Here is a 24,666-nt window from a genome sequence, read left to right as displayed (position 1 = left end):
TGGGCTCAGGGATCATTCCGAAATCCGAAGGCAGAAGGAAAAAAGGGTGCTTTCAGTCATACAGCATGGAAACACTTTTCGAACCAACTGGTCCATGCTGACCAGCCCAGGGTTCCCACCTAAACTAGTTCCATTTGCTTGCATTTGGCCCAGATCCCTCTAAGCCCTTCTTATCCATGCACCTGTCCAAGTGTCTTCGTAAATGTTGTTTTAGTTATAGAATCATATCACACAAAACAAGCTCTTCGGCCCATTGAGTTTGTACCGACCATTTATGCCAATCCTACATGAAACCTGTTTGATTCTCACCAGATTCCCACCCACTGCCCCAGGTTCACTGCAACACTTGGGCCAATTTTCAAAAGCCCTTCGTATCTTTGGGATGTGGTAGAAACCACTAGGTGCCAGGGAAAGCTTGCAGGCTCCACACAGACAGTACCAAAGATCAGGATCGATCCTGGGTCTCTAGAGCTGTACGGCAGCATCTCGCCCAGTCACTCTTCCAGGATCTAGCCAATTGATGGTGATGCTACAGCAATAGGTCTCCAAGTCAGGATCAAGTTTGACTTGGAGGCTTTGAACTCTGGGCCTCTTCTCCATCTCAGCAGCTTGCAGGTGCCCAGCAGTATTTCCAAAGGGTTAAATGGGTCAACTCCTGAAGCAGGCAGCCTTCCCCTCTCCTCTGACTTCACTGATGACCACCAGCAGTTCTGAAGTGCTTGAGTCACCCGGCAGTGGGCTGTACTAATAGACCAATGGCCAGGGGGCTACGCAGGTCATTGTGCAACCCTTCATGATCTGTATGTTGAGATCTGTTAAGTTCCTCAGCAATGTGGATGCTGCAATCCAGAAAACACACCAGCCCCTCCACTTCCTCAGAAGGCTAAGGAAATTCGGCATGTCCCCGGTGATCCTCACCAATTTTAAAAATGCATCATTGAAAGCATCCTATTTGGATGCTTCACAGATTGGTATAGGAACTGCCCTGCCAGTCACCACAAGGAATGGCAGAGAGTTGTGAACACAGCTCAGCACATCACGGAGACCACTGATTCCATCTACAGTTCCTGGCTGCTCCTGTAAAGCAGCACAGACCCCAACCACCTGGTCATTCTCTCCTCTTGATCCTCCCTTTGTGCACAAGATACAAAAACCAGAGAGCACATTCCACCAGTCCCAAGGGCAGCTTCTACTCCTCTGTCCATCAAGAGAACCGAGAACCTCTTGTACAATGAAGATGAACTCCTGATCTCCCAATCTACTTCCCCACGACCCTTGCACCTTATTTGTCTACGCGCACTGCACTTTCTCTGTATCTGTAACACTATAATCTGCACTTCGTTTTCCTTTTTACTACCTCAGTGTTCGTTATGTGCCATGTTGTATGGCATAGGTGATCATGGTCTTTCCACGACCATAATCGTTCTTGGAAAATTTTACTACAGAAGTGGTTTGCCATTGCCTTCTTCTGGGCAGTGTCTTTAGAAGATGGGTGATGCCAGCCATTATCAATAAACTTCAGATATTTTCTGCCTGGCATCATTAACCAGGACTTGTGATATCTAGCACCTGCTCCCATGGCTTCACATGACCTAATTCGGTGGGGGGGGGGGGCAGAGCTAAGCAGGTACTGCCTTGCTGAAGGGGACCCGCAGCCTAGCAGAAGGAAGGAGTGCCTTACACCTCCTCTGGTAGAGACGTACCTCCATCCCACCACCCATTTTATACACGGTGTATAAAACGATCTGTCTGGGTGACATGCAAAACATTTCAGTGCATCTGGGTACTTGTGGCAATAGAAAATCAATTACCAATACCAGTACTATATCTTCATGTTACTGGTACTCGATGCCTCGGCTGACGTGCTTGCAGTGGTTAAACAACCAGATTAGTAATCCAGAGGGCTCGGCCTACCCACCCAGAACACGTGACAGCGATAGCCCGATAGAGTAGACGTGGAGAGGATGTCTCCAGTGGTCGGAGTGTCTCGGACCAGAGGGCACAGGCTCAGAATGCAAGGACATCCATTTAAGTGTGAGATGGGGAGGAACTTCCTTAGCCAGAGGGTAGTGAACCTGCAGAATTCATTGCTACAGATGGCTGTGGTTATTGGGGAAATTTAAAGTAGAGGTTGATAGGTTCTTGATTAGTAAGGGTGTCAAGGGGGTGTATGAGGTGTCTAGGGAGGGGTAGCACCTCTGGTGGGGGGGCCTGCCGTGCCCTTTTTCAGGGCAGCTGGTCCACCTTTGGTCTCCACCTGGCGCTCAGCTCTCACCTGTGGCTCCAAGTAGCTGTAGCACACACAGTGGCCACACCCCGGTAAACCGTCTCGGCAGACGGGCCAACCAGGTGAGGGTAGCCAACGGGTCTTCGACCCTCCGTGAGGTAGGGGATTTGCCTGTCCCAGCGTGTGAAGTCTGGCCATGGTGGACTGAGCGGAAGAGACCGATTAATGGTCCAACGGTCAAGGAGGCAGGCCAGCAGGCGTTGTGGAGAGCTAAGAGCACAACAAGGCACTTAGACGTCCTGGTCATCCACTGCAAGAGGTGGTGATCTCTTTAAACTCACCTGGCAGAAGGCAAAGGCAAACCACTGCTGTAACCTACCACGTACATATTTCCCAATATGTCAGAGCGGCGTGGAGGGAAATCATCTGCCAACTGGAAATTCCAGATGCGACCTAGAGTGAGCAAAGGTTATGGAGAGAAGGCAGAGAATGGGGTTGAGAGGGAAAACACCTTAACAATGATCAAATGGCACTGCATATTCCATGGCCTGGATGGCCTAATTCTGTTCCTATGGTCTGAAGCCCCAAGTTCAAATACCACCACAGCATTAAATTCAATTAATGAAATAATCTAGAATCTTAACAAAGGCACAGTCAGTAGTGTGGACCACAATAGGGGGAAGATATGGAGAGGTTTGGGGCACAGGTAACTGAAGTCAAAGCCACCAGTGGCAGGTTGATGGGATTCACTGTGATAAATCCTGGGATCTGGTAGAACCCCAAGTGAAGTTGCCGGGAAGATGGTGCTGCTGCGAGAGCTGGGATGGATAACCCACACCGGCTCTGTCGTGAGTGAAACTGAGACGGAGCACAGTTAGACAGGCTTACCTGCAACTCTGTTTGGAAGAAGAATTTCTGTGGGCACTGTGAGCAGTCGTAGATCTTGTCTTCTTGTCCGTGGGCGGAGAAGATGTGTTGCTGTAACTTGTTTGCCTGGACAAAGGCTGCAGAGACAGGACAGTGAGAGTGGCTGATGAATCCAATGGAGAGGATGTGTTCATGTAAGGGGCACACAGAAATACACAGACTCAGACACGAGTACCTACATACAAGGACAAATACACACACGTAAAAACACAAATGCACAACTACAAACACACACAGTAGTGTACATACTTACAAGCACACACATATACACACACACAGCAGACACAGTCAGATACTGTACACACTCAGTTTCACCTGTACACTCACACACACAAACATAGTTTCGGATATGAACAAGTACACACTCTCACACGTGCTAACACATCAATTACAGGCACGCAGACAGGAGCACACACATGTTCATACACCCACCTGCATTCACACATACATGCACACAAACTGAAAATTAGGTTCAGTTTTGGTCATCCTACTACAGGAAAATGCCATGAGGCTGGGAAGAGTCCTGCCACGAGATGTACAAGAATGCTACCTGTACTCGGGTTATCGGGAGTGGTTGGACAGGTTAAGATTTTATTCCTTGGATGTGATTATACAGAAGTATATAAAATCACAAGGGGCAAAGATAGGGAGAATGCACACCATCTTTTTTACTTGGTTTGGGGAATCAAGAACAAGAGGGCACAGGTTTAAGGTGAGAGAGGAGAGATTTAGTAGGAACCTGAGGGACAATTTTTCCACCCAAATAGTGGTCCTTATAAGGAACAAGCTGCAGACAAGGCAGATGAGGCAGGAACATGAGCAATATTTAAAGGAAAGTTGAATGGATCGGAGTCAAAGTCAAAATGCACAGGTCCATGTATGCACAGGTGCAATGAAAAACTTACTTGTAGCAGCACAAAGGCACATAGATAGCATCAGATAAGCAGCATTCACAAGGAAAATGTACAGTAAATTAAACATAAATGATTCCATGACTAAAACTACACTTAAAACGCATTGAACAGGTACAAGGATAGGAAAGGTTTAGAGGTTTATGGACCCAATGCAGGCAAATTGGTCTAGCTTAGGTGGGCACCTTGGTTCATATGAACTAGTTAGGCCAAAGGCCTGCTTCTGTCTGTATGGCTCCATGACTCTGAGCCTCTGGAGGTCCCAGAAGGGGTAGTTTGTCTCTGATTCTGTGAAGTTTCTTGGGAAGAGGAATTAACTCACACACCTCAATGTAGCCTCCTCCTCAGCTGGAGATAGCTGGGTGAGCAGGGGGCTATACTGGAATCTTGACCTCACAGAGTTTACCTCATCGTGACCTCTCACTGTTTACCTGCACTGCAGTTTCTCTGTAACTGTAACATTCTGCTATTGCTTTCGCTTGTACTATCTCAATGCACTGTTGTAATGGAATGTTCTGTATGAAATGTATGCAAGACAGGGTTTCCACTGTACCTTGAAACAGATGACAATAATAAGCCAATTAGCAATTTAAAAAAATATTTATATGTTATTTATCAGTTTTCAAAAGATCCAGAATTCCTATTTCTTCAATGCTTTTCTGGAGGCTGGGCCTTTAATTAATGTTTATTTTTGCTGTTTGGTCTCCCCTCCTCCAATAAGCCTCATCCGTCTTTTAGTAATGATTCAGTGTGTTCTACCTTTGTAGGTCACAGTGCACCAAATATCCTTCAAAAAATCTCTTTTCCCAACCCAAACACTGCCTGTGGCATAAACTGTTCAATTATTAATGGCGTGTCTCTCTGGTAAACATCTCTTCACTTTACTGAGGCCTTGCTCGTAGTCATTAAAATTGAAACCATCACTGCTGCATGGCTTGCTGTCAAAGGCGAGCTGTCCAGGCCAGAGGTCTTCTTCGGGGCTCGTGCTGTGGGATCTTCCCCTTCCTTCTGCCCTCCATCGCCTCCGCTCTCCTCATTAGCGGGATATTCAGTCCTGGGGAACAGGGAGATGTCCTGACAGAATCTCCGCTGTGCTGGTCAGACTTCCACCAGCTGGAGATGCGTGGCTGGGAGTGAGGAGGCCCCCATCCCCATCTCTCGATGTGAACCGGACAAAAACTGATGGACTGGCGATGGGGCTTGGCTGCAGGAGATGGGGCTGGTGGGCGAAAATCACTGGCAAATGCAGATCGTTACTTTTCCATTCAGGAAAAAGAAATGCACCACCTGCATTTCTATAGCACCTTCCACCTTCTAGTAAAAATACAGGACTCCTTACAGCTAGCCAAGTCATTCTGAAGCAGCATGATGAGTAAATAAAAATTGGTACATAGAATACAGAACACAGAACATCGAACATAAAACACACAGAACATGGAGCACAGCACACAGAGCACTGAACAAGTACAGCACCTGAACTGGAAAAGCCATGTACATTTTTTCAAAGACCCCAGTTGATTTGGTGGCACTCTCTCTTTACTGTATATCCACACACATAGGATTGCAGAGACGGCTGGGTTAGGACATAGATCATAAAGTACAGGCACAGGTCCTTCAGCCCACTGTCTGTGCTGACCCTGATGCCAATCCAACTAATTCCATCTGCCTATGCATAATCCATATCTCTCCATTCCCTGTCTGTTCATGTGTTTGTCAAAATAACTTTTAAATGCCACTATTGCATCTGCTTCCAGCATCTCCAGGCACTTGTCACCCTCTGTGCAAAAAACATACCCCACACATCTCCTTTAAATTTTCTCCCTCTCAGCTTAATCCTGAGCCCTCTAATATTTGATATTTCCAGCCTGGGAAAAAGATTCTGACTGCCTACCCTATCTATATCTCTCATCATTTAAAAAATTTCTATCAGGTCTCCCCTCAGCCTTTGACGCTTCAGAGAAAACAACCCAAGTGTGTCCAACCCCTCCCTATAGTTAATACTCTCTAATCCAGGCAGCATCCTGGTGAACCCGTCCTGCACCCTCTGCAAAGCCTCCTGGGATGGGCTAACCACCTGTGTAAGTTGGATTAAAGAATTTTTTATACAACTGCAATATGACTTCTTGACTCTTATACTCGGTGCCCAACCAATCAAAGCAAGCATGCTGCAAGCCCTTTTTACCACCCTATCTTCTTGTGTTTCTACGTTTAGGAGGATATGGACTTGGTCCCCAAGATCCTTTTGTACCTCAGGGTTCTGCCATTTCCTGTCTACTTTCTCATGACATTTGACCTCCCAAAGCACAACACCTGACATACGCTTGGCTTAAACTCCATTGGCTATTTCTTCGTCATGAAGGGTTTGAGTATGTGGATACTCTGCAGAAACCAGGATGGTTCTCCTTGAAACAGAGAATGTTGTGAGGAGATCTAACAGAGGTATTTCAACCATAAAAGATGTATTGGATAGAGATAAATTAGTCATCTGAAATCTTGAGTGAGTGGATGAGTTTGGTGCTCTAGAGGCTATGGAAGCATTGGGAAGGATACTCGGTGGGTATTTGAAAGGAAAAGATTTGCAGGGAGAGAGGAGAGGATGGGGAGTAAGATTGGCTGTGTTGTTCCTATACTGACCTAGTACAGATTTGATGGGTTGAGTGGTCTCCTCATGTAATCTGAACCAGACCATAGGCTGTAAGGTTCCACCTGAGTGCAAGCTCAGAGCCATATTTTCATGGAGTCAGGGTATCTAGAACGAGTACCACTGAACCAGCTGGGGTTTGGAACACCTCCCATTTGCAACCAAAGATGACTGTGGGCATCATTAATCTCCCCACCAGGATTTTATTGAAGTTAGGATCACAAGTTCTTCCCGAGCTCAGTTTGTGGGCACCATATCCTTTCGCGACCCACTGAGCCAGACTGTACCGATAGTTAAACTAGACACTCCTTCACAGTGTGTGTGTGTGTGTGTGTGTGTGTGTGTGTGTGTGTGTGTGTGTGTGCGCGAGACTACGTGTCTCTGTGCATGTGTTTCTATGTATATGTAAGTGTGTGTGCATCTGTGTGTGCCACACGTGTGTGTGTATGTATTTACACGTATGTGTGAGGGATTGAGGAACGTAGTGGCAGGAAGGGGTTCCAGAGGTAGAGTGGGGTGTAGGGGCTGGAATGGTTAATATCGATAGGACAGTGTGTGGAGGCTGGAGATGTTTACAGAGACAGGGAGGTGTGTAGACACCAGAGAGGATTTACAGGGATGGGGAGGGTTGTAGGGGTTGGAGATGTTTACAGAGACAGGGATGTGTGTAGACACCAGAGGGGATTTACAGGGATGGAGAGGGTTGTAGGGGTTGGAGGTGTTTAGAGACAGGGAGGTGTGTAGACACCAGAGGGGATTTACAGGGATGGGGAGGGTTGTAGGGGTTGGAGATGTTTACAGAGACAGGGAGGTGTGTAGACACCAGAGGGGATTTACAGGGATGGGGAGGGTTGTAGGGGTTGGAGATGTTTACAGAGACAGGGAGGTGTGTAGACACCAGAGGGGATTTACAGGGATGGGGAGGGTTGTAGGGGTTGGAGGTGTTTAGAGACAGGGAGGTGTGTAGACACCAGAGGGGATTTACAGGGATGGAGAGGGTTGTAGGGGTTGGAGGTGTTTAGAGACAGGGAGGTGTGTAGACACCAGAGGGGATTTACAGGGATGGGGAGGGTTGTAGGGGTTGGAGGTGTTTAGAGACAGGGAGGTGTGTAGACACCAGAGGGGATTTACAGGGATGAGGAGGGTTGTAGGGGTTGGAGGTGTTTAGAGACAGGGAGGTGTGTAGACACCAGAGGGGATTTACAGGGATGGGGAGGGTTGTAGGGGTTGGAGGTGTTTAGAGACAGGGAGGTGTGTAGACACCAGAGGGGATTTACAGAGATGAGGAGGGTTGTAGGGGTTGGAGATGTTTACAGAGACAGGGAGGGGTGGAGAGTGTTACAGAGATCCAAGGATGTAGGGGTTGGTGAGGGTTACAGAGACAGGAACAGGTGTAAGGGCCCGAAGGCCTTACAGAGATGTGGAGGGATTGGCAGCTGGACAGAGTTATAGGGCCCATGCCTTCTCCTAGGGGATTATCCCATCAATCACATTCCTACCCCTCTCCCTGGATCCATGCACTTCCTTCTCTTCCCCCCTCCCACCACCCATTTGCCACCTGCTCACACAAGGGCTAATTAAGCGACCCACCCACCTTTGGAACGTGGGTGGGAACCACAGCACCCAGGGGAAACCCAGATAGTCGCAGGGAGACCGTGCAAAGCCCACAAACCCTCCCCTTCCTGGGACTCCTTTCCCCCGTGCCCCCTTGCCGAGCCCAGAGCCCCTACCTGTGAAGCAGACGGGGCATTTAAAGGTGCCCCCCATGCCTTCGAAGCTGTGTTCAATGAGGTGACACTGGAGCTTGGCTGGAGAGTCAAAGGTCTGGCTGCATAGCTTGCACTCGTGACTCAGGCCTTCCTCTGGAGGAGAAACAGAGAACATTGTAAGTACAGACGTCTTGTCATTGGCCAGCAGACTGCTTGGTGAATTGCGGGGTTATTCTTTGTGTCTGTAAGTAGCTCTCACCACCAAAATAATCCATGCTGATGATGTTGATTCTGATTTCTGGGTTCATTGACCGTTTACAAATCTGATGGCAATAAGGAAGAAGTTTCTAAAACACTGAGTATTGGTCAGATGCGTGACAGGACATTTTCAAATCATGTCCTTAATTTTTAAGTTCCATTTGATTGACAGTTGGTCAGCTAGTTCCTACTAAAGACCAACATATGGAAAGAATAATTAAAACATTGAAAGCTACCTGGAAGAATAAAGTAACAAGGCACAGAACCAGGGCCTCCAGTCCAATTCATCCATGCCAATGTTTGGCCCATATCCCTCTAAACTTTTCTTATCCATGTACCTGCCCAAGTGTCTTCAAAATGCTGCGAATGTACCATCCTCAACCACTTCCTCAAGCAGCTTGTTCCCTAAATGCACCGCCCTCTAGGTGAAAAACGTCACCCCTCAGATCCCTTTTAAATCTTTCCCCTCTCACCTTTAACCTATGCCACCTAGAATCAGGTTTATTATCACCATCCTATATGACATGAAATTTGCTGTTCTGCAGCAGCAGCACAATGAAAAGACAGAAAATCACTGTAAGTTACAAGTTAATAAATAGAACGAAAAGAAACAGGAAGAACGCGGTAGTGCTCATGGACCATTCACGTATCCAATAGGAGAGGGGAAGAAATTGTTTTTAGTTCCCCTTCTCTGGGAAGAAGACTGAGTGCATTTATCCTATCTATCCCATCATATTTTTACACCTCTTTAAAGGTCACCCCTCATTCTCCTTTGCTCTAAGGAATAAAGTTCCTGCTTGCCCAATGATTTCAGGTTAAATATATTTGAAGAATCTTTGCTAAGCAAAAACAGAGCTGACACAAGATTGCTTTGTCTGTAAAGAGCTTTCAACAACAAAGCACTGATGACTACGATGCCTATTGATTATAAAACGTGTGATGGGTTCACATAGTGATCCTATTAAAGTAGCACATCAAAGCTGTTGCAGAGAGGAACTGGTGCTTGTAGGCAGCTCCTGATGTCTGCCTTGATTTCCTTTAAATCACAAGCTCTGCAGAGAACTCTCCTGCACTGTACCATCCCACACACGTCCAGCAGCCCCACCACTGGTATTCACAACGTAGTCGCCGAATTGAACAGATAGCATCATTTCATTCTCACTCCACACGGTCCGGGGATCAGAAATTAAATCTGTTCAAATTTCCTTATCAACCTGTGACAGCTTTCTGAAGGAAGATGTCTCTGCTCTTGCCTCCTGTTACCCACCCTCCTCAAATGAGACTGGAAGCAATTATCAGCGTCCTCAAATTGCAGACTTATTGATGATACTCATCACAAACAGTGACAAGTTTAGGGAAAAAAATCACATACTGAAGGTAAGATTGAAATGACAGTGAGGTGTGGAGGATGATGTGGGAGGGAGGGCCTTACGGTCACGAGCGAAAATAAAACCCCAGCATAAAGAATGCAAACAAGGCAGGAGATTAAAAACTGACCTAGGGCTACTTCGAACAGGAACTGTGCAGAACACCTCTGGATCTTAGTGTCAGTCTTCCAGGCCCTCTTCACCCCAGCTGCCAAGGGCCAGATCACAAATGACAAATCTCAGCCATGTTCTCCCTCAGTATCGCCCCTTCCACATGGTGAGACATCCCCTCAGTACTGCCCCACCTACAGCGTGACTCTCCCTCAGTACTGCCCCACCTACAGCGTGACTCTCCCTCAGTACTGTCCGTCCCACAGTGTGACACTCCCTCAGTACTGTCCCTCCCACAGTGTAACCCCCCTCAGTACTGTCCCTCCCACAGCGTGACACTCCCTCAGTACTGTCCCTCCCACAGCGTGACACTCCCTCAGTACTGTCCCTTCCACAGTGTGACACTCCCTCAGTACTGTCCCTTCCACAGTGTAACCCCCCTCAGTACTGTCCCTCCCACAGTGTGACACTCCCGCAGTACTGTCCGTCCCACAGCGTGATTCTCCCTCAGTACTGTCCCTCCCACAGTGTGACACTCCCTCAGTACTGTCCCTTCCACAGTGTAACCCCCCTCAGTACTGTCCCTCCCACAGTGTGACACTCCCGCAGTACTGTCCCTCCCACAGTATGACTCTCCCTCAGTACTGTCCCTCCCACAGTGTGACCCTCCCTCAGTACTGTCCCTCCCACAGTGTGACTCTCCCTCAGTACTGTCCCTTCCACAGTGTGACTCTCTCTCAGTACTGTCCTTCCCACAGTGTGACTCTCCCTCAGTACTGTCCCTCCCACAGCGTGACTCTCCTCAGTACTGTCCCTCCCACAGTGTGACTCTCCCTCAGTACTGTCCCTCCCACAGTGTGACCCTCCCTCAGTACTGTCCCTCCCACAGTGTGACTCTCCCTCAGTACTGTCCCTCCCACAGTGTGACTCTCCCTCAGTACTGTCCCTCCCACAGCGTGACTCTACCTCAGTACTGTCCCTCCCACAGTGTGACTCTCCCTCAGTACTGTCCCTCCCACAGCGTGACCCTCCCTCAGTACTGTCCCTCCCACAGTGTGACCCTCCCTCAGTACTGTCCCTCCCACAGTGTGACTCTCCCTCAGTACTGTCCCTCCCACAGTGTGACCCTCCCTCAGTACTGTCCCTCCCACAGTGTGACCCTCCCTCAGTCCTGTCCCTCCCACAGTGTGACACTCCCTCAGTACTGTCCCTTCCACAGTGTGACCCCCCTCAGTACTGTCCCTCCCACAGTGTGACCCTCCCTCAGTACTGCCCCTCCCACAGCGTGACTCTACCTCAGTACTGTCCCTCCCACAGTGTGACCCTCCCTCAGTACTGTCCCTCCCACAGTGTGACTCTCCTCAGTACTGTCCCTCCCACAGTGTGACTCTCCCTCAGTACTGTCCCTCCCACAGTGTGACCCTCCCTCAGTACTGTCCCTCCCACAGTGTGACTCTCCCTCAGTACTGTCCCTCCCACAGTGTGACCCTCCCTCAGTACTGTCCCTCCCACAGTGTGACTCTCCCTCAGTACTGTCCCTCCCACAGTGTGACTCTCCCTCAGTACTGTCCCTCCCACAGTGTGACACTCCCTCAGTACTGTCCCTCCCACAGTGTAACCCCCCTCAGTACTGTCCCTCCCACAGTGTGACTCTACCTCAGTACTGTCCCTCCCACAGTGTGACCCTCCCTCAGTACTGTCCCTCCCACAGTGTGACCCTCCCTCAGTACTGTCCCTCCCACAGTGTGACTCTCCTCAGTACTGTCCCTCCCACAGTGACCCTCCCTCAGTACTGTCCCTCCCACAGTGTGACCCTCCCTCAGTACTGTCCCTCCCACAGTGTGACTCTCCCTCAGTACTGTCCCTCCCATAGTGTGACCCTCCCTCAGTACTGTCCCTCCCACAGTGTGACCCTCCCTCAGTACTGTCCCTCCCACAGTGTGACCCTCCCTCAGTACTGTCCCTCCCACAGCGTGACCCTCCCTCAGTACTGTCCCTCCCACAGTGTGACTCTCCCTCAGTACTGTCCCTCCCACAGTGTGACCCTCCCTCAGTACTGTCCCTCCCACAGTGTGACTCTCCCTCAGTACTGTCCCTCCCACAGTGTGACACTCCCTCAGTACTGTCCCTTCCACAGTGTGACCCTCCCTCAGTACTGTCCCTCCCACAGTATGACCCTCCCTCAGTACTGTCCCTCCCACAGTGTGACCCTCCCTCAGTCCTGTCCCTCCCACAGTGTGACACTCCCTCAGTACTGTCCCTTCCACAGTGTGACCCCCCTCAGTACTGTCCCTCCCACAGTGTGACCCTCCCTCAGTACTGCCCCTCCCACAGCGTGACTCTACCTCAGTACTGTCCCTCCCACAGTGTGACCCTCCCTCAGTACTGTCCCTCCCACAGTGTGACTCTCCTCAGTACTGTCCCTCCCACAGTGTGACTCTCCCTCAGTACTGTCCCTCCCACAGTGTGACCCTCCCTCAGTACTGTCCCTCCCACAGTGTGACCCTCCCTCAGTACTGTCCCTCCCACAGTGTGACTCTCCCTCAGTACTGTCCCTCCCACAGTGTGACACTCCCTCAGTACTGTCCCTTCCACAGTGTAACCCCCCTCAGTACTGTCCCTCCCACAGTGTGACTCTACCTCAGTACTGTCCCTCCCACAGTGTGACACTCCCTCAGTACTGTCCCTCCCACAGTATGACCCTCCCTCAGTACTGTCCCTCCCACAGTGTGACTCTCCTCAGTACTGTCCCTCCCACAGTGACCCTCCCTCAGTACTGTCCCTCCCACAGTGTGACCCTCCCTCAGTACTGTCCCTCCCACAGTGTGACACTCCCTCAGTACTGTCCCTTCCACAGTGTAACCCCCCTCAGTACTGTCCCTCCCACAGTGTGACTCTACCTCAGTACTGTCCCTCCCACAGTGTGACACTCCCTCAGTACTGTCCCTCCCACAGTATGACCCTCCCTCAGTACTGTCCCTCCCACAGTGTGACTCTCCTCAGTACTGTCCCTCCCACAGTGACCCTCCCTCAGTACTGTCCCTCCCACAGTGTGACCCTCCCTCAGTACTGTCCCTCCCACAGTGTGACTCTCCCTCAGTACTGTCCCTCCCATAGTGTGACCCTCCCTCAGTACTGTCCCTCCCACAGTGTGACCCTCCCTCAGTACTGTCCCTCCCATAGTGTGACCCTCCCTCAGTACTGTCCCTCCCACAGCGTGACCCTCCCTCAGTACTGTCCCTCCCACAGTGTGACTCTCCCTCAGTACTGTCCCTCCCACAGTGTGACCCTCCCTCAGTACTGTCCCTCCCACAGTGTGACTCTCCCTCAGTACTGTCCCTCCCACAGTGTGACACTCCCTCAGTACTGTCCCTTCCACAGTGTGACCCTCCCTCGGTACTGTCCCTCCCACAGTATGACCCTCCCTCAGTACTGTCCCTCCCACAGTGTGACTCTCCTCAGTACTGTCCCTCCCACAGCGTGACCCTCCCTCAGTACTGTCCCTCCCACAGCGTGACCCTCCCTCAGTACTGTCCCTCCCACAGTGTGACTCTCCCGCAGTACTGCCCTTTCCACAGTGTGACATATTCCCTCAGTGCTGCCCCTCCCACCATGTGACACCCCCCTCAGTATTACCCCTCCCATATTAGCCACAGCATCTACTTGCTTGAACATCTTCGGAACTGGAAGCTCACAACCATCTCCATTTCAGTACCATTGATACAAATGGGTGTGTGCTCCCTGCACCGGACTTCCTGAAGTCAATGATCAGCCTTTATAGTTTTGCGAACATCGAGGGAATAGTTGTTGTTCTTACATTGTACAGCAACCTTCCCTGTCACACCTCAATGGAATCCAAGTACATAACATCTACCTGTTCTCCTGTATCTACCCTGCGGGGTGAACTCCCTATTCCAACCACAGCACTCACTGATTGTTTTCCCAGGCTCTGCGTCACGAAAGGGAAGTGGCAATTTGAGATTCTCTCGCCTAAATGCTACAGAATCCAGGGCTCAATTAAAAATTTGGAGCTGAGAGAGAATGAATGAAATTGAGTGATGATGCTTTGGGCTTTGAGACTCTCAGAGGACTCTGCAGAGAGTTGTGGACAGAGCTTAGAGCATCACTCCACGGTACGGTAGCAGTTAGTGTGATGCTGTTACAGCTTGGCACATTCTGGAGATCAGGATTCAATTCTGGCCCTGCCTGTTCTGTAAGGTGTCTCAGAATGTCCTCCCCATGGAAGGCATGTGTTTTCCCCGGGGTGCTCTGGTTTACCTCCACAGTCCAAAGAGGTGACAGCTGGGTTAACTCATTGTAAATTGTCCCTGATTAGGCTATGATTAATTAGGGCTGTGGGGTTTCGAGGGCAGCAGGGCTCGAAGGCTGGAAAGGGCTACTCCGCACTGCATCGCTAAATAAAATGAAAATCACGGAAACCAGCCTCCCTCTCTGGACTCCCTCTATACTTTTCACTGCCTCTGGAAAGCAGCCAGTATCATCCAAGACCCCGCCCACTTTGGACATCCTCTCTTCTCCCCACTTCCATCAGGCAGAAGATACAAATGCCTGAAAGAACCAGGCTCGAGGACAGCTTCTATCCTGCTGTTATCAGACCCTTGGACAGACCTCTCATACAATAAGATGGACTCTTGGCCTCACAATCTACTTTGTTATGAAATTGCACCTGCTGACCATTGAGGACAGCTTCATGAAGCATTGTTGCAGGAAAGCAGCATCCATCATCAAGGACCCCCACTACCCAGCTCATGTTCTCTTCTCACTGCTGCCATCAGGAAGAAGGTACAGGAGCCTCAGGACTCACACCACCAGGTTCAGGAACAGTTACTACCCCTCGACCATCAGGCTCTTGAACCAAAGGGGATAACTTCACTCATCTTTACTTGCTCCACCATTGAAATGTTCCCACAACCTATGGAGTCACCTTCAAGGACTCGTCATCTCATGTTCTTGGTATTTATAGATTATTTATTTATTTATTTATTTATTATTATTTCTTTTTTTATATTTGCACAATTTGTTGTATTTTACACACTGGTTGAATGCCTAGGTTCGTGAGGTCTTTCATTAATTCTACTATGGTTATTATTCTATTATAGCGTTATTGAGTATGCCTGTAAGAAAATGAATCTGTACATGGTGATATATATGTACTTCAATAATAAATTTACTTTGAACAATTTATCATCTACCTGCACTAGATTTTTTTTTTAGCTTTTACACTTTGTTCTACATTGTTACTGTTTTATCTTACACTAGCTCAATGCATTGTGTAATGATTTGATTGGGATAAACAGTAACAAGTCAAGCTTTTCAGTGCATCTTGGTAATGTATACTATATGTGACAATAATAAGCCAATACCAATACCAAAAAGTGGACTGATAGCATTGGATTGCAGATCAGTCACAAAATCATTCTTTTGTCTCATATTTCCCATTTTGTTCCCTGTCTGTAAATGTTCAAACTGTTTTTGATATTACATTTGAAAAGCTGTCAGTGTACAAGTCTTTTAAACACAGGCAGTCATTGTAAATGTTAAAGCAAGATTTTGAAATAAGCAGACCTGCTCACCGCAGGCTTAATTGTTGACACAACATTGCACCTTCCTTCAAATGTTTGTGAATATTTGACATTCCTCTAATTTTGGACCAAGTCAGGTTAATTCCCCTTGTGGCACTCAGTACGTTGTGGAGAGCTCCTCCACTGTAACCTCAGTCCATGCAGCTGTAGATTAGATAGTTGGAGGGAGTGGTGTGGACCGGGGGAAGCTGCCCAGAGCAGAGGGACCAAGCGCACACACAAGAGACTACAGATTGAGGCCAACACCAAAATGCAGGGGGAACTCAGCAGGTTAAGCAGCAACTGATGGGGGCAGGGGAACTGCTGACCTTTTCGATGCAGGGTTTCAACCCGGAACTTTGACTATTCCTATCACCCACAAATGCAGCTTGACGCACACTTATTGGAGTTCAGACAGTTGAAAACTGACTTTATTAAACCTTCCAAGATTCTGAGGGAGGAGGGTGGGAGTTGACATGGTGGAGGCTAAGGGAATGTTTTCCCCAGTAAAGTGATGTAGGCCAAAGGGGCAGAGTTTCAGTGCAAAGGGGTCACTCTTTTCAGATGGAGAAGAACAGGTAAAAATTGCATTTTCTCCGTGGGAGACTTGTGCAGATGGAGTCATGGGATGTGGACAAGGTTGTGGGGAACTCACTTTAGTCCATGGGGAGTTGAGGATTACAAGGAACAAGGAGAGAGGTGGAGCTGAGACCAAGCCCAGAGTGGTTGCATTCCCGGTGAATGATGGGACAGGTTCAAGAATCTGAGTGTCTTATCCCTTATCCTGCTTTTTACATCGTCATCTTTCTAATGAAACTCTTTTCTCTTTCCTAAATGAGGCAGCAAAATTTGTTGATTGGATGTGGACAAGGTGTAAATTTCACCAACAATTTGTCCTGGTCCTACCACTATGACTAAGAAAGCTTACCAGCGTCTCTATCTAATCAGAATCTAGCACGTCCCTGATGACCCTCAGCAATTTTTACAGATATAGAAAGCATTCCAACCTTGTGCATCATGGCTTGCTATGGTAATTGCTCTGCCTGTAACCATAAGAAGCTACAGAGAGGTGTGGACCCGGCTCAGTACCTCATGGAAAGCATTCTCACCTCTATCTACATTTCTCACTGCACTGCCTCAGTAAAGCAGCCAGCATAATCAAAGACCCACCCACCCCAGACATTCTCTCTTCTCCCTCTCCCATCAGGCAGCAGAAAATTCTGGAAGCATTTACCACCAGGCTCAAGGACAGCTTCTATTCCATTCTTATCACACTCCCTCATATGCTAAAACATTACTTCTTGATCTCCCAATCTACCTCATTGCGGCCCATGCACTTCGTACGTTTAACTTCACTGGACTTTCCCTGTAACTGTAACAGTATATTCTACATTCCCTTTTCTTTTGTATTACCGTGAGGCAGGTATGTATGGAATGATTTGTCTGAAAGCCACACAAAACAAAAGCTTTTCGTTGTATCTCAGTACATGCAACAATAATAAACCAGTCCAATATTGCCTCTGGTCACATAATTTTCATATCAATTCTGGTTTACTTTTGCCCTAAACTTTCCCTGTTAAATTGGCCAAAAGGTCAGGGTAAGCCCATACAATCTCTCCCTCTGCCTTCAAACACTCAGGAATTCCTTCGACTGAAACTCTGACAGAGCTAACAGTACATGGTGCTCGCTGTCAGGAAATACACAGAGTATATTTTGTTTTTCTTGACAGTATTAGCTGTGCAGCATTAGTCTGTCAGCTTTAAAAAATATAGAGACAGCAGCAGTCTGTACGGTCCAGAGCATTTACAACCCACTCTCCTACAAGTCACGGTACACCAGAGCATAGAATCAGGAGAGAGACACAACCTGGTCCTTCACTTGTAACCAGCCTGGAGGATGTGTTGATCTAGGTATCCAGGATAGCCATACATCTACTCAACCTCCCCTCCATATCAGGATGGTTGGTAGGAAGGATGGCAAGTGCAGTGTTAGCATTCAGTAAAGAGGACTAGAATATAAAAAGCAAGGATGTAATGCTGAGGCTTTATAAGACATTGGTCAAACTGCACTTATAGAGTATTGTGAGCAGTTTTGGGCTCCATACCTAAGAAAGGATGTGCTGGCATTGGAGAGGGTCCAGAGGAGGTTCACGGGACTGATCTCAGAAATGAAAAGGCTAACACATGAGGAACTTTGATGGCTCTGAGCTTGTTCTTGCTGGAGTTTATAAGAATGAGGGGGATCTCACTGAAAACTGCCAAATATTGAAAAGTCTCAGAATGGAGGGACATTTCTTTAGAATTGAGATGAGGAGGAATTTCTTTAGCTAGAGGGTGATGAATCTGTGGAGGCCAAGTCATTTGGTACATTTAAATTGGAGGTTAATAGGTTCTTAGTCAGGGCATCAAAGGTTATGGGGGGAAAGGCAGGAAAATTAGATTGAGGAGGATAATAAATCAGCCATGATTGAATGGCAGAGTTGACTTGGTGGATTGGGTGGCTTAATTCTGCTCCTATGTGTCATGGTCTTTTGGTAACCTCTCCCTTCTCCTCCTATAGCTCTGAGATCAGGAAGAGGCTGCGATTGAAAGAGTGCTCAGTCACAGCCTCTTCCTGATTTCCATCGCTTCGCCATTAACGACAATGGTCCCAATAAACCTTCACTGGAAGTTCTTCCTGAAATCTTGTTGATTTTCTACCTTTTTCTTACAACCTTCCTATAACTTCTGGCTACCTTGGCTGGGCTCAGACTAGAGTCAGTGAGCACAGAAACAGGTTGTTTGCCCCATTGAGTTCATGCTCATCGTCAAACAAATACTTACATGGCTCATACACTAATCCCATTTTGTTCCCCCCAGATTCTACCAGTTATCTGTACCTAGGGGCAGTTTAGGGTGGCTAATTAACCTAGAAATCCGTACATCTTTGGGGTGCGGGGGGAAACCAGAGCACCTAGGGGAAATGAATGCGGTCAGAGGGAGAACGTGCAAACTCCACACGCAGGACTGGAGGTTGGGACTGAACCCGAATTAATGGAGCTGGGAGCCAGCTAACAGGGTGACTGTGAGGGGTAACAGCCTTGGGTAAAGGTCAGACTGAGTTTGCCTTCTACCACAGAAACACTTCTCTGGTAGCTGAGCTTCGAGAACATACCAGAAGCTCGACACCATCCACAATGGCACTTCATCCACCACCTGAAACTCCAGTCATTTCATTTAGCAACACTGCTGGAATGTACTGCCGCAACTGCAGGAACTGTGTAAACACAAGTTGCTGCTGCATTGATCACAAGAGTCAGTGAGAGAGTTATCAGTAGCAGACACCCTAGTCTGGAGATGTGAGGATCAGGGAAGAGGTGGCAGGATCAGCCAAGGGCAGACGGAGAGTACAACACCATGGTGTAGTGCTTGTACTGCGTTGAAATTCATGGTCTGCCTGCATTGTCAATACCTCGCAATTGTTCTGTACAACTCGATGGGGATTAGAGCAGAGCCGTGTCAAGAAAGGAATACAAATAATGGAAAAAAATTCTGCTCTTTTCCTCTCTCTGCTTTCTGATGCCATCAGGTGATCTTAATCTGCTTCAATAACTGGGTTAGGGAATACACAATAATTCTTGTTGCTTGACAAGAAGTATATTTGGTTTTATCGTTCTGCATCACAAGTAGAAATCAACAAAAGTTAACACTGGAGGCTATTCAGCCCCTCAAGTCTGGTCCACCACTCTATGCTCATTCCTAGGATTGTTGCTGGCAGTGGAAGCAGATACGATAGAGATGAGACAGACACAGGGAATGCAGGGATATGGGTCATGCGCAGGCGGAAGGGATGAATCTACCTTGCTGTTTTGCGCAGCACAAGCATTGTGGGCCAAAGGGCATGATGTTATAACCATCCCTACTTAGCAATGACATTGCATTCATCAGGATTAAATTTCATCTGCTATTTTACCAACTGATCAATATCATTCTGTAGTCTAAGACTTACCTCCTACTTTCAGCAATGCCAGTAATTTCATGCCCACTGCAATTTATGAATCACATCTCCTATATTCATGTCCAATTTGTTAATGTGTATAATAAACAGTAAATGTCCCAGCTCTGGTTCCTGTGGTGCACTGCTGGCCACAGGCTTCCACCATCACCTATCACCTCGTCAGTATTGGATTTAATTTGCCTAGGATCCCTTGGACTCAAACCTCTTGGGCCATTCTTCCACGTGGGACCTTGTTAAAGGCCTCACTAAGTCCACACAGACTACATAAACCACACTGCCTACTAACAGAACATTCTGTTACTTTTTGAAAAAATTCAGTCAAATTGGTCAGGCAGGATCTTCTCTTCGCAAAGCCACACTAATTACCTGATTACTCCCTGCGTGTCCTACTCACACCTGGGGGCAATTTACAGCAAGCAACCAATGTAGAACACAGAAGAGTACAGGACTGACTGCTTATCCTGTTTATGCCTCAATTTTATAAACTTCAATCAAGTCTCACCTCAGCCTCCACTGCTCCAGAGAATTCTACCCAAGTTTATCCACCCTCTCACTACAGCTCATGTCCTCTCATCCAGGCAGCATTTTGCACCCTCTCCAAAGCCTCTTTGTCCTTCCTTTAATGGGGCCACCAGAAATGCACAGAATTCTTCCAGCCTATTCATTTCTGGGGTATGGGAGGGAACCGAATCATCTACTTAGTCATCAGGAAAATGGACAAACTCCACACAGACAGCACCAGCACCGCCTTGCTCTCTGGAACCATGAAGTGTCAATTCTGTTTGCTGGGCCATTGTGCTGATTTAAGTTGTTCAGGGGCAATTGCAGATGTGTAGTGATGTCTTCATCAGTAATATATGTATCAAAACAGCTGTACAAACCCCTGGTCAGTCCACAGTGTTGAACAACCAACTCTTCACATATTGGGAGAGATGTCAATCAAGATATAAGGGATAGCAGATGTTGGAAGCTGGAGCCACAAACAACTTTTGAATTTAGGATTAAGATTAGGATTAGGATTTAGAATTTAGGGAATTTAGGACTATTAAAATAATCCTCCACCATCACCCACCACCCTGTCGATACTGAATTTTGCCAATGTTCGAATGTGAAATAACAGACTTGCTGCTATACAGTGGAGCAGCATCTGTGGATGGAAATTGACTGTCATTTCAGCTTGAAACTGCATTTCAGGTGGAAGGTCTCGACATGAAATGTTGACTATTCATTTCCCTCCACAGATGCGGCCTGACCCACTGGGTTCCTCCAGCAGATGGTGTATTGGGTGAGATGTCAAGACTTTTGAGGAGGAAAAGAAGAGTCAAGAGACTACAGCGATAGGGAGAATAGTTGAGGAGGGCTGTGAGAAGACTCGGCAGCAGAAGGAAGGCTATGGTGGTGAATAGGACTGAGAGTCAACATAAGAGCAGCTGCAGCCCATCATGGGAAAGCAGTGGGGAGCTCAGCGAGGTAGCAAGGAGTGGGACACAAAGGGATTTGAGAGATGTGGGATGGCTAACAAGTATATGAAGTAGATCCGGGCGGCCGTGGAGATGAGAGTGGGGTGGGAGCGGGTAAGATTGAGTCAATGGAACAAATGGGTAGAGGGCAGAGTGTGGAGATTGGCTGGGTAGGAGGGAGAGCAGGGACCAGTATCCTGGAACTAGGATATTGAGAAAACTGACAATATTAGCTCAAGGGAAGAAGCATTTAATATCTGTAGAAAGGCTTCTGCTTAGATTCCAGGGGAAGCCAGCTGAACCAATGCATACGATCCTTTAGACCACCAATGGCCTCATTAGCAGCAGTCTTCATCCAACATCTCGACAGGTAGAGCCAGGCTCCTTTGGAAGGCCAATAGCTCTCATCCACGGATGGCTTTACAGGATTAGACGAGCTTTATTTGTCAATGTACATCAAAGTATCAAAATATACCATGAAATGCATTGTTTGTGTCAACAACCAAGACAGTCCGAGATGTGGTGGGGGCAGCCTGCAAGTGTTGTCATGCTTCCGGTGCCAACATATCATGCACACAACTTACTAACTATACATCTTTGGAATGTGGAAGGAAGTTGGAACTTCTGGAGGAAACCCACATGATCACGAGGAGAACATATAAACTCCTTAAAGACAGTGGTGAGCATCAAATCCTGATCATTGGTACTGTAAGGCATTACCCTATTTGCTATACTCCTCATGTGCACACAACAAGCCCTGTGACCATCTGGAAAGGGGCTGAGAGATCTCCCTCAGGGACTCAGCCCTCTGACCCTTAGGAGCCCAGAGTTTAGAACAGACAAAAAGACCTGGACCTTGTATCTCGGACACTCCCGCAAAGGCACCATTTACATCACTTACATTGAACAGAAAACGTTGGTGAGGCTGCATTTGGAATACTGTATTTGGTGTCTTGGTCACTCTGCAATGGGAAAGATGACATTAAACTGGAAAGAATGTAAGGGAGATTTATGAGGACATTGCCAGGATACAAAGGGTAGTTCTGGAGAGAATTTGAGTAGGTTGCGTCTGTTTTCACTGGAGCTCAAGAGAATAATGGATACTCTTATAAAGGTCAAGAACTAGAGGACACACGTTTAAGGTGAATTAATAGGAAACTGAGGGGCAATCCTTTCACCCAGAGAGTGGTAAGTAAATGGAACGAGCTGCCAGAGGAAGTAGTTGAGGCAAGTACATTGACAACACATAAAAGGCCTGTGAACAGGTTCATGCACAGGAAAGGTACAGTTATGGGCCAAACATGGGCAACTGGGACTAGCTGTAGGTGTGAAGCTTGGTTGTGATGGACTGGTTTGCCAAAGGGCCTGTTTCTGTGCTGTAACACTAACAGATTTTGCTAATTTCCTTGGCTGGCCGATTAAGTGACAACAAACCAGAGACTGTCAATACACAGGGAAAAGGACTGCAAGAAGAAATTGATAGGAAGTCTGAACAATGAGATGTTCAGATATGGCCGTTGGGGATTCCTCAGTTCCATGTCTGGGCAGAGGGCAGTCACGGGAACAGAAAGAGCTAGTCAATTTCCGCTACGTTCGTGCATCCACTGAGAGCAGGCCAAGTCCAACAAGAGTCACAAGGCATCACTGGCTTTCTGGGACAAAGGCCAAGGAGGAGCAATGGTAAAAGACTTTAACTGTTTCCTTTCCTTTGGAGAAGCGGAAAGCCAGGCAAGTTGTCACACTGAATGACAGGTTGCGACAGCTTGTTTGTAAGTGACGTGAGTTTGGTTGTGGGGTTGTCAAGGAAATATTGATGTTTCAGGCACTCTCTGGCTTCTAATCATCCTAGCTCCTACACCCCTCCCTGTCTCTGTAAACCCCTTAGGCCCATACACATCTTCCCTTCTCAGTAACCCCCTTTGGCCTCTATACGCCTCCTTACTTCTGTATCCCCCTCTGGTGCCAACACCCTCCCTATCTTTTAACCCTTCTTCTTACACCTTTCACTATCATTGTAGTCCCCTCCAGCCTCTACATCCCTCCCTGTCTCTGTAACCCTTTGCATCACCAACATGCCTCCCTATTTCACTCCAGCCCCTACACCCCTCTTAGTCAGACCCTCAAACTTGCCCCTTCATTAAATTGATCATTGCTGATCTTTTATCTCAGCCCCATTCTCCTGCACTAACCATTAGCGTGTATTTACTAGAGCTGAGACATGTCTGCCAGTCTCCATCATGAATACACTCACTAGCCACCTTAGGGAGAGACTTCCATAGATTCACCACCCTCTGGGTGAAGAAATCTCTGGCTTGAATGGTGACCATAAGACCATAAGAGTCAGGAGCAGAATTAGGCCATTCAGCCCATCGAGTCTGCTCAGTGATTTGATTGTGGCAAATTTATTTTGCTTCTCAAACCCATTCTTCTGCCTTCTCTCCATAACCTTTGACTAATCAAGAACCTATCAAGCTCTGCTTTAAATATACCCAATGACTTGCCCTCCACAGCTGTCTGTGGCATTGAACTCCATAGATTCAGAACCCCCTGGAGAAATTCCTCCTCATCTCGGTACTAAATGGACATATTTCTATTCTGAGGCTTTGCCCTCTGGTCCAAAACTCTTCCATGATAGGAAACATCCTCTCCACATCCACTTTATCTAGGTCTTTCAATATTTGTTAGGTTTTAGTGAGTTCCACATCTCATTCTTCCAGTGAGTACAGGCTCAGAGCCAGCAAACATTCCTTAGATGTTAACCCTTTCATTCCCAGGATTATTTTTGTAAACCACTTCTGGACCTCTTTCAATGCCAGCAGATCTTTTCTTAGATACAAAACCCAAAATTGCTCACAATACTCCAAATGTGGTATATCCCTGGATACGCCATACCACTTACGATGTGGTATCAGGCCACAAATTTATCAATCACACCCGCGGTGGACCACTTTCTGGAGGTCCAAGATGCCTACTTCTACAAAGAAGGGATCCGTATGCTCCGCGACTGCTGGACTAAGTATGCAAATGTAGGAAAAATGTGCTAGGTTTTCTAAAACTGACTCCTTCTACCTTTGGCCACAAACTTATCAATCACCCCTCAGTTAATAATTCATCAGGGGTGATTGATAGCTTCGTGGCCCAAGGTAGAAGGAGATGAGTTATTAACTTCAAACTTTCTGCATAATCACTCAGAGTTGACCTGCATGTGCATGTAATGAGAGCTGTATAACTCATCATTAGATGTTGTCATTTAAAGTTAAATTGGATAGCTATATGGACAGGAAAGGAATGGAGGGTTATGGGCTGAGTGCAGGTCAGTGGGACTAGGTTAGAGTAAGCGTTCAGCACGGACTACAAGGGCCGAGATGGCCTGTTTCCGTGCTGTAATTGTTATGTGGTTGAATGGTTATATCTCCTTCCATCTTAGGCCACAAACTTATCAATCACCCATCTGTGGATACTTTCTGGAGGTCCAA

At 47.6% G+C, this 24,666-nt stretch overlaps 1 protein-coding gene across 5 annotated transcripts in view; it reads right to left on the bottom strand.

Annotated features, from left to right (window-relative positions):
* The window catches only part of LOC134352862 (zinc finger protein 521), a 493,824-nt gene that overhangs the window by 50,051 nt on the left and 419,107 nt on the right, over window positions 1-24,666 (bottom strand). For all 5 annotated transcript variants that reach the window (XM_063060392.1, XM_063060401.1, XM_063060419.1 and 2 more), the window contains 2 exons: window positions 8,437-8,568; window positions 3,116-3,231 (listed from right to left, as the gene is read on the bottom strand). In XM_063060392.1, the coding sequence (XP_062916462.1) occupies window positions 3,116-3,231; window positions 8,437-8,568 (248 nt within the window). The remainder of the gene's footprint in view (window positions 1-3,115; window positions 3,232-8,436; window positions 8,569-24,666) is intronic.

This window comes from Mobula hypostoma, chromosome 1 (genome assembly GCF_963921235.1).
Source record: "Mobula hypostoma chromosome 1, sMobHyp1.1, whole genome shotgun sequence".
NCBI lineage: Eukaryota > Metazoa > Chordata > Chondrichthyes > Myliobatiformes > Myliobatidae > Mobula > Mobula hypostoma.
This window is presented reverse-complemented; position numbering and strand designations above follow the sequence as displayed.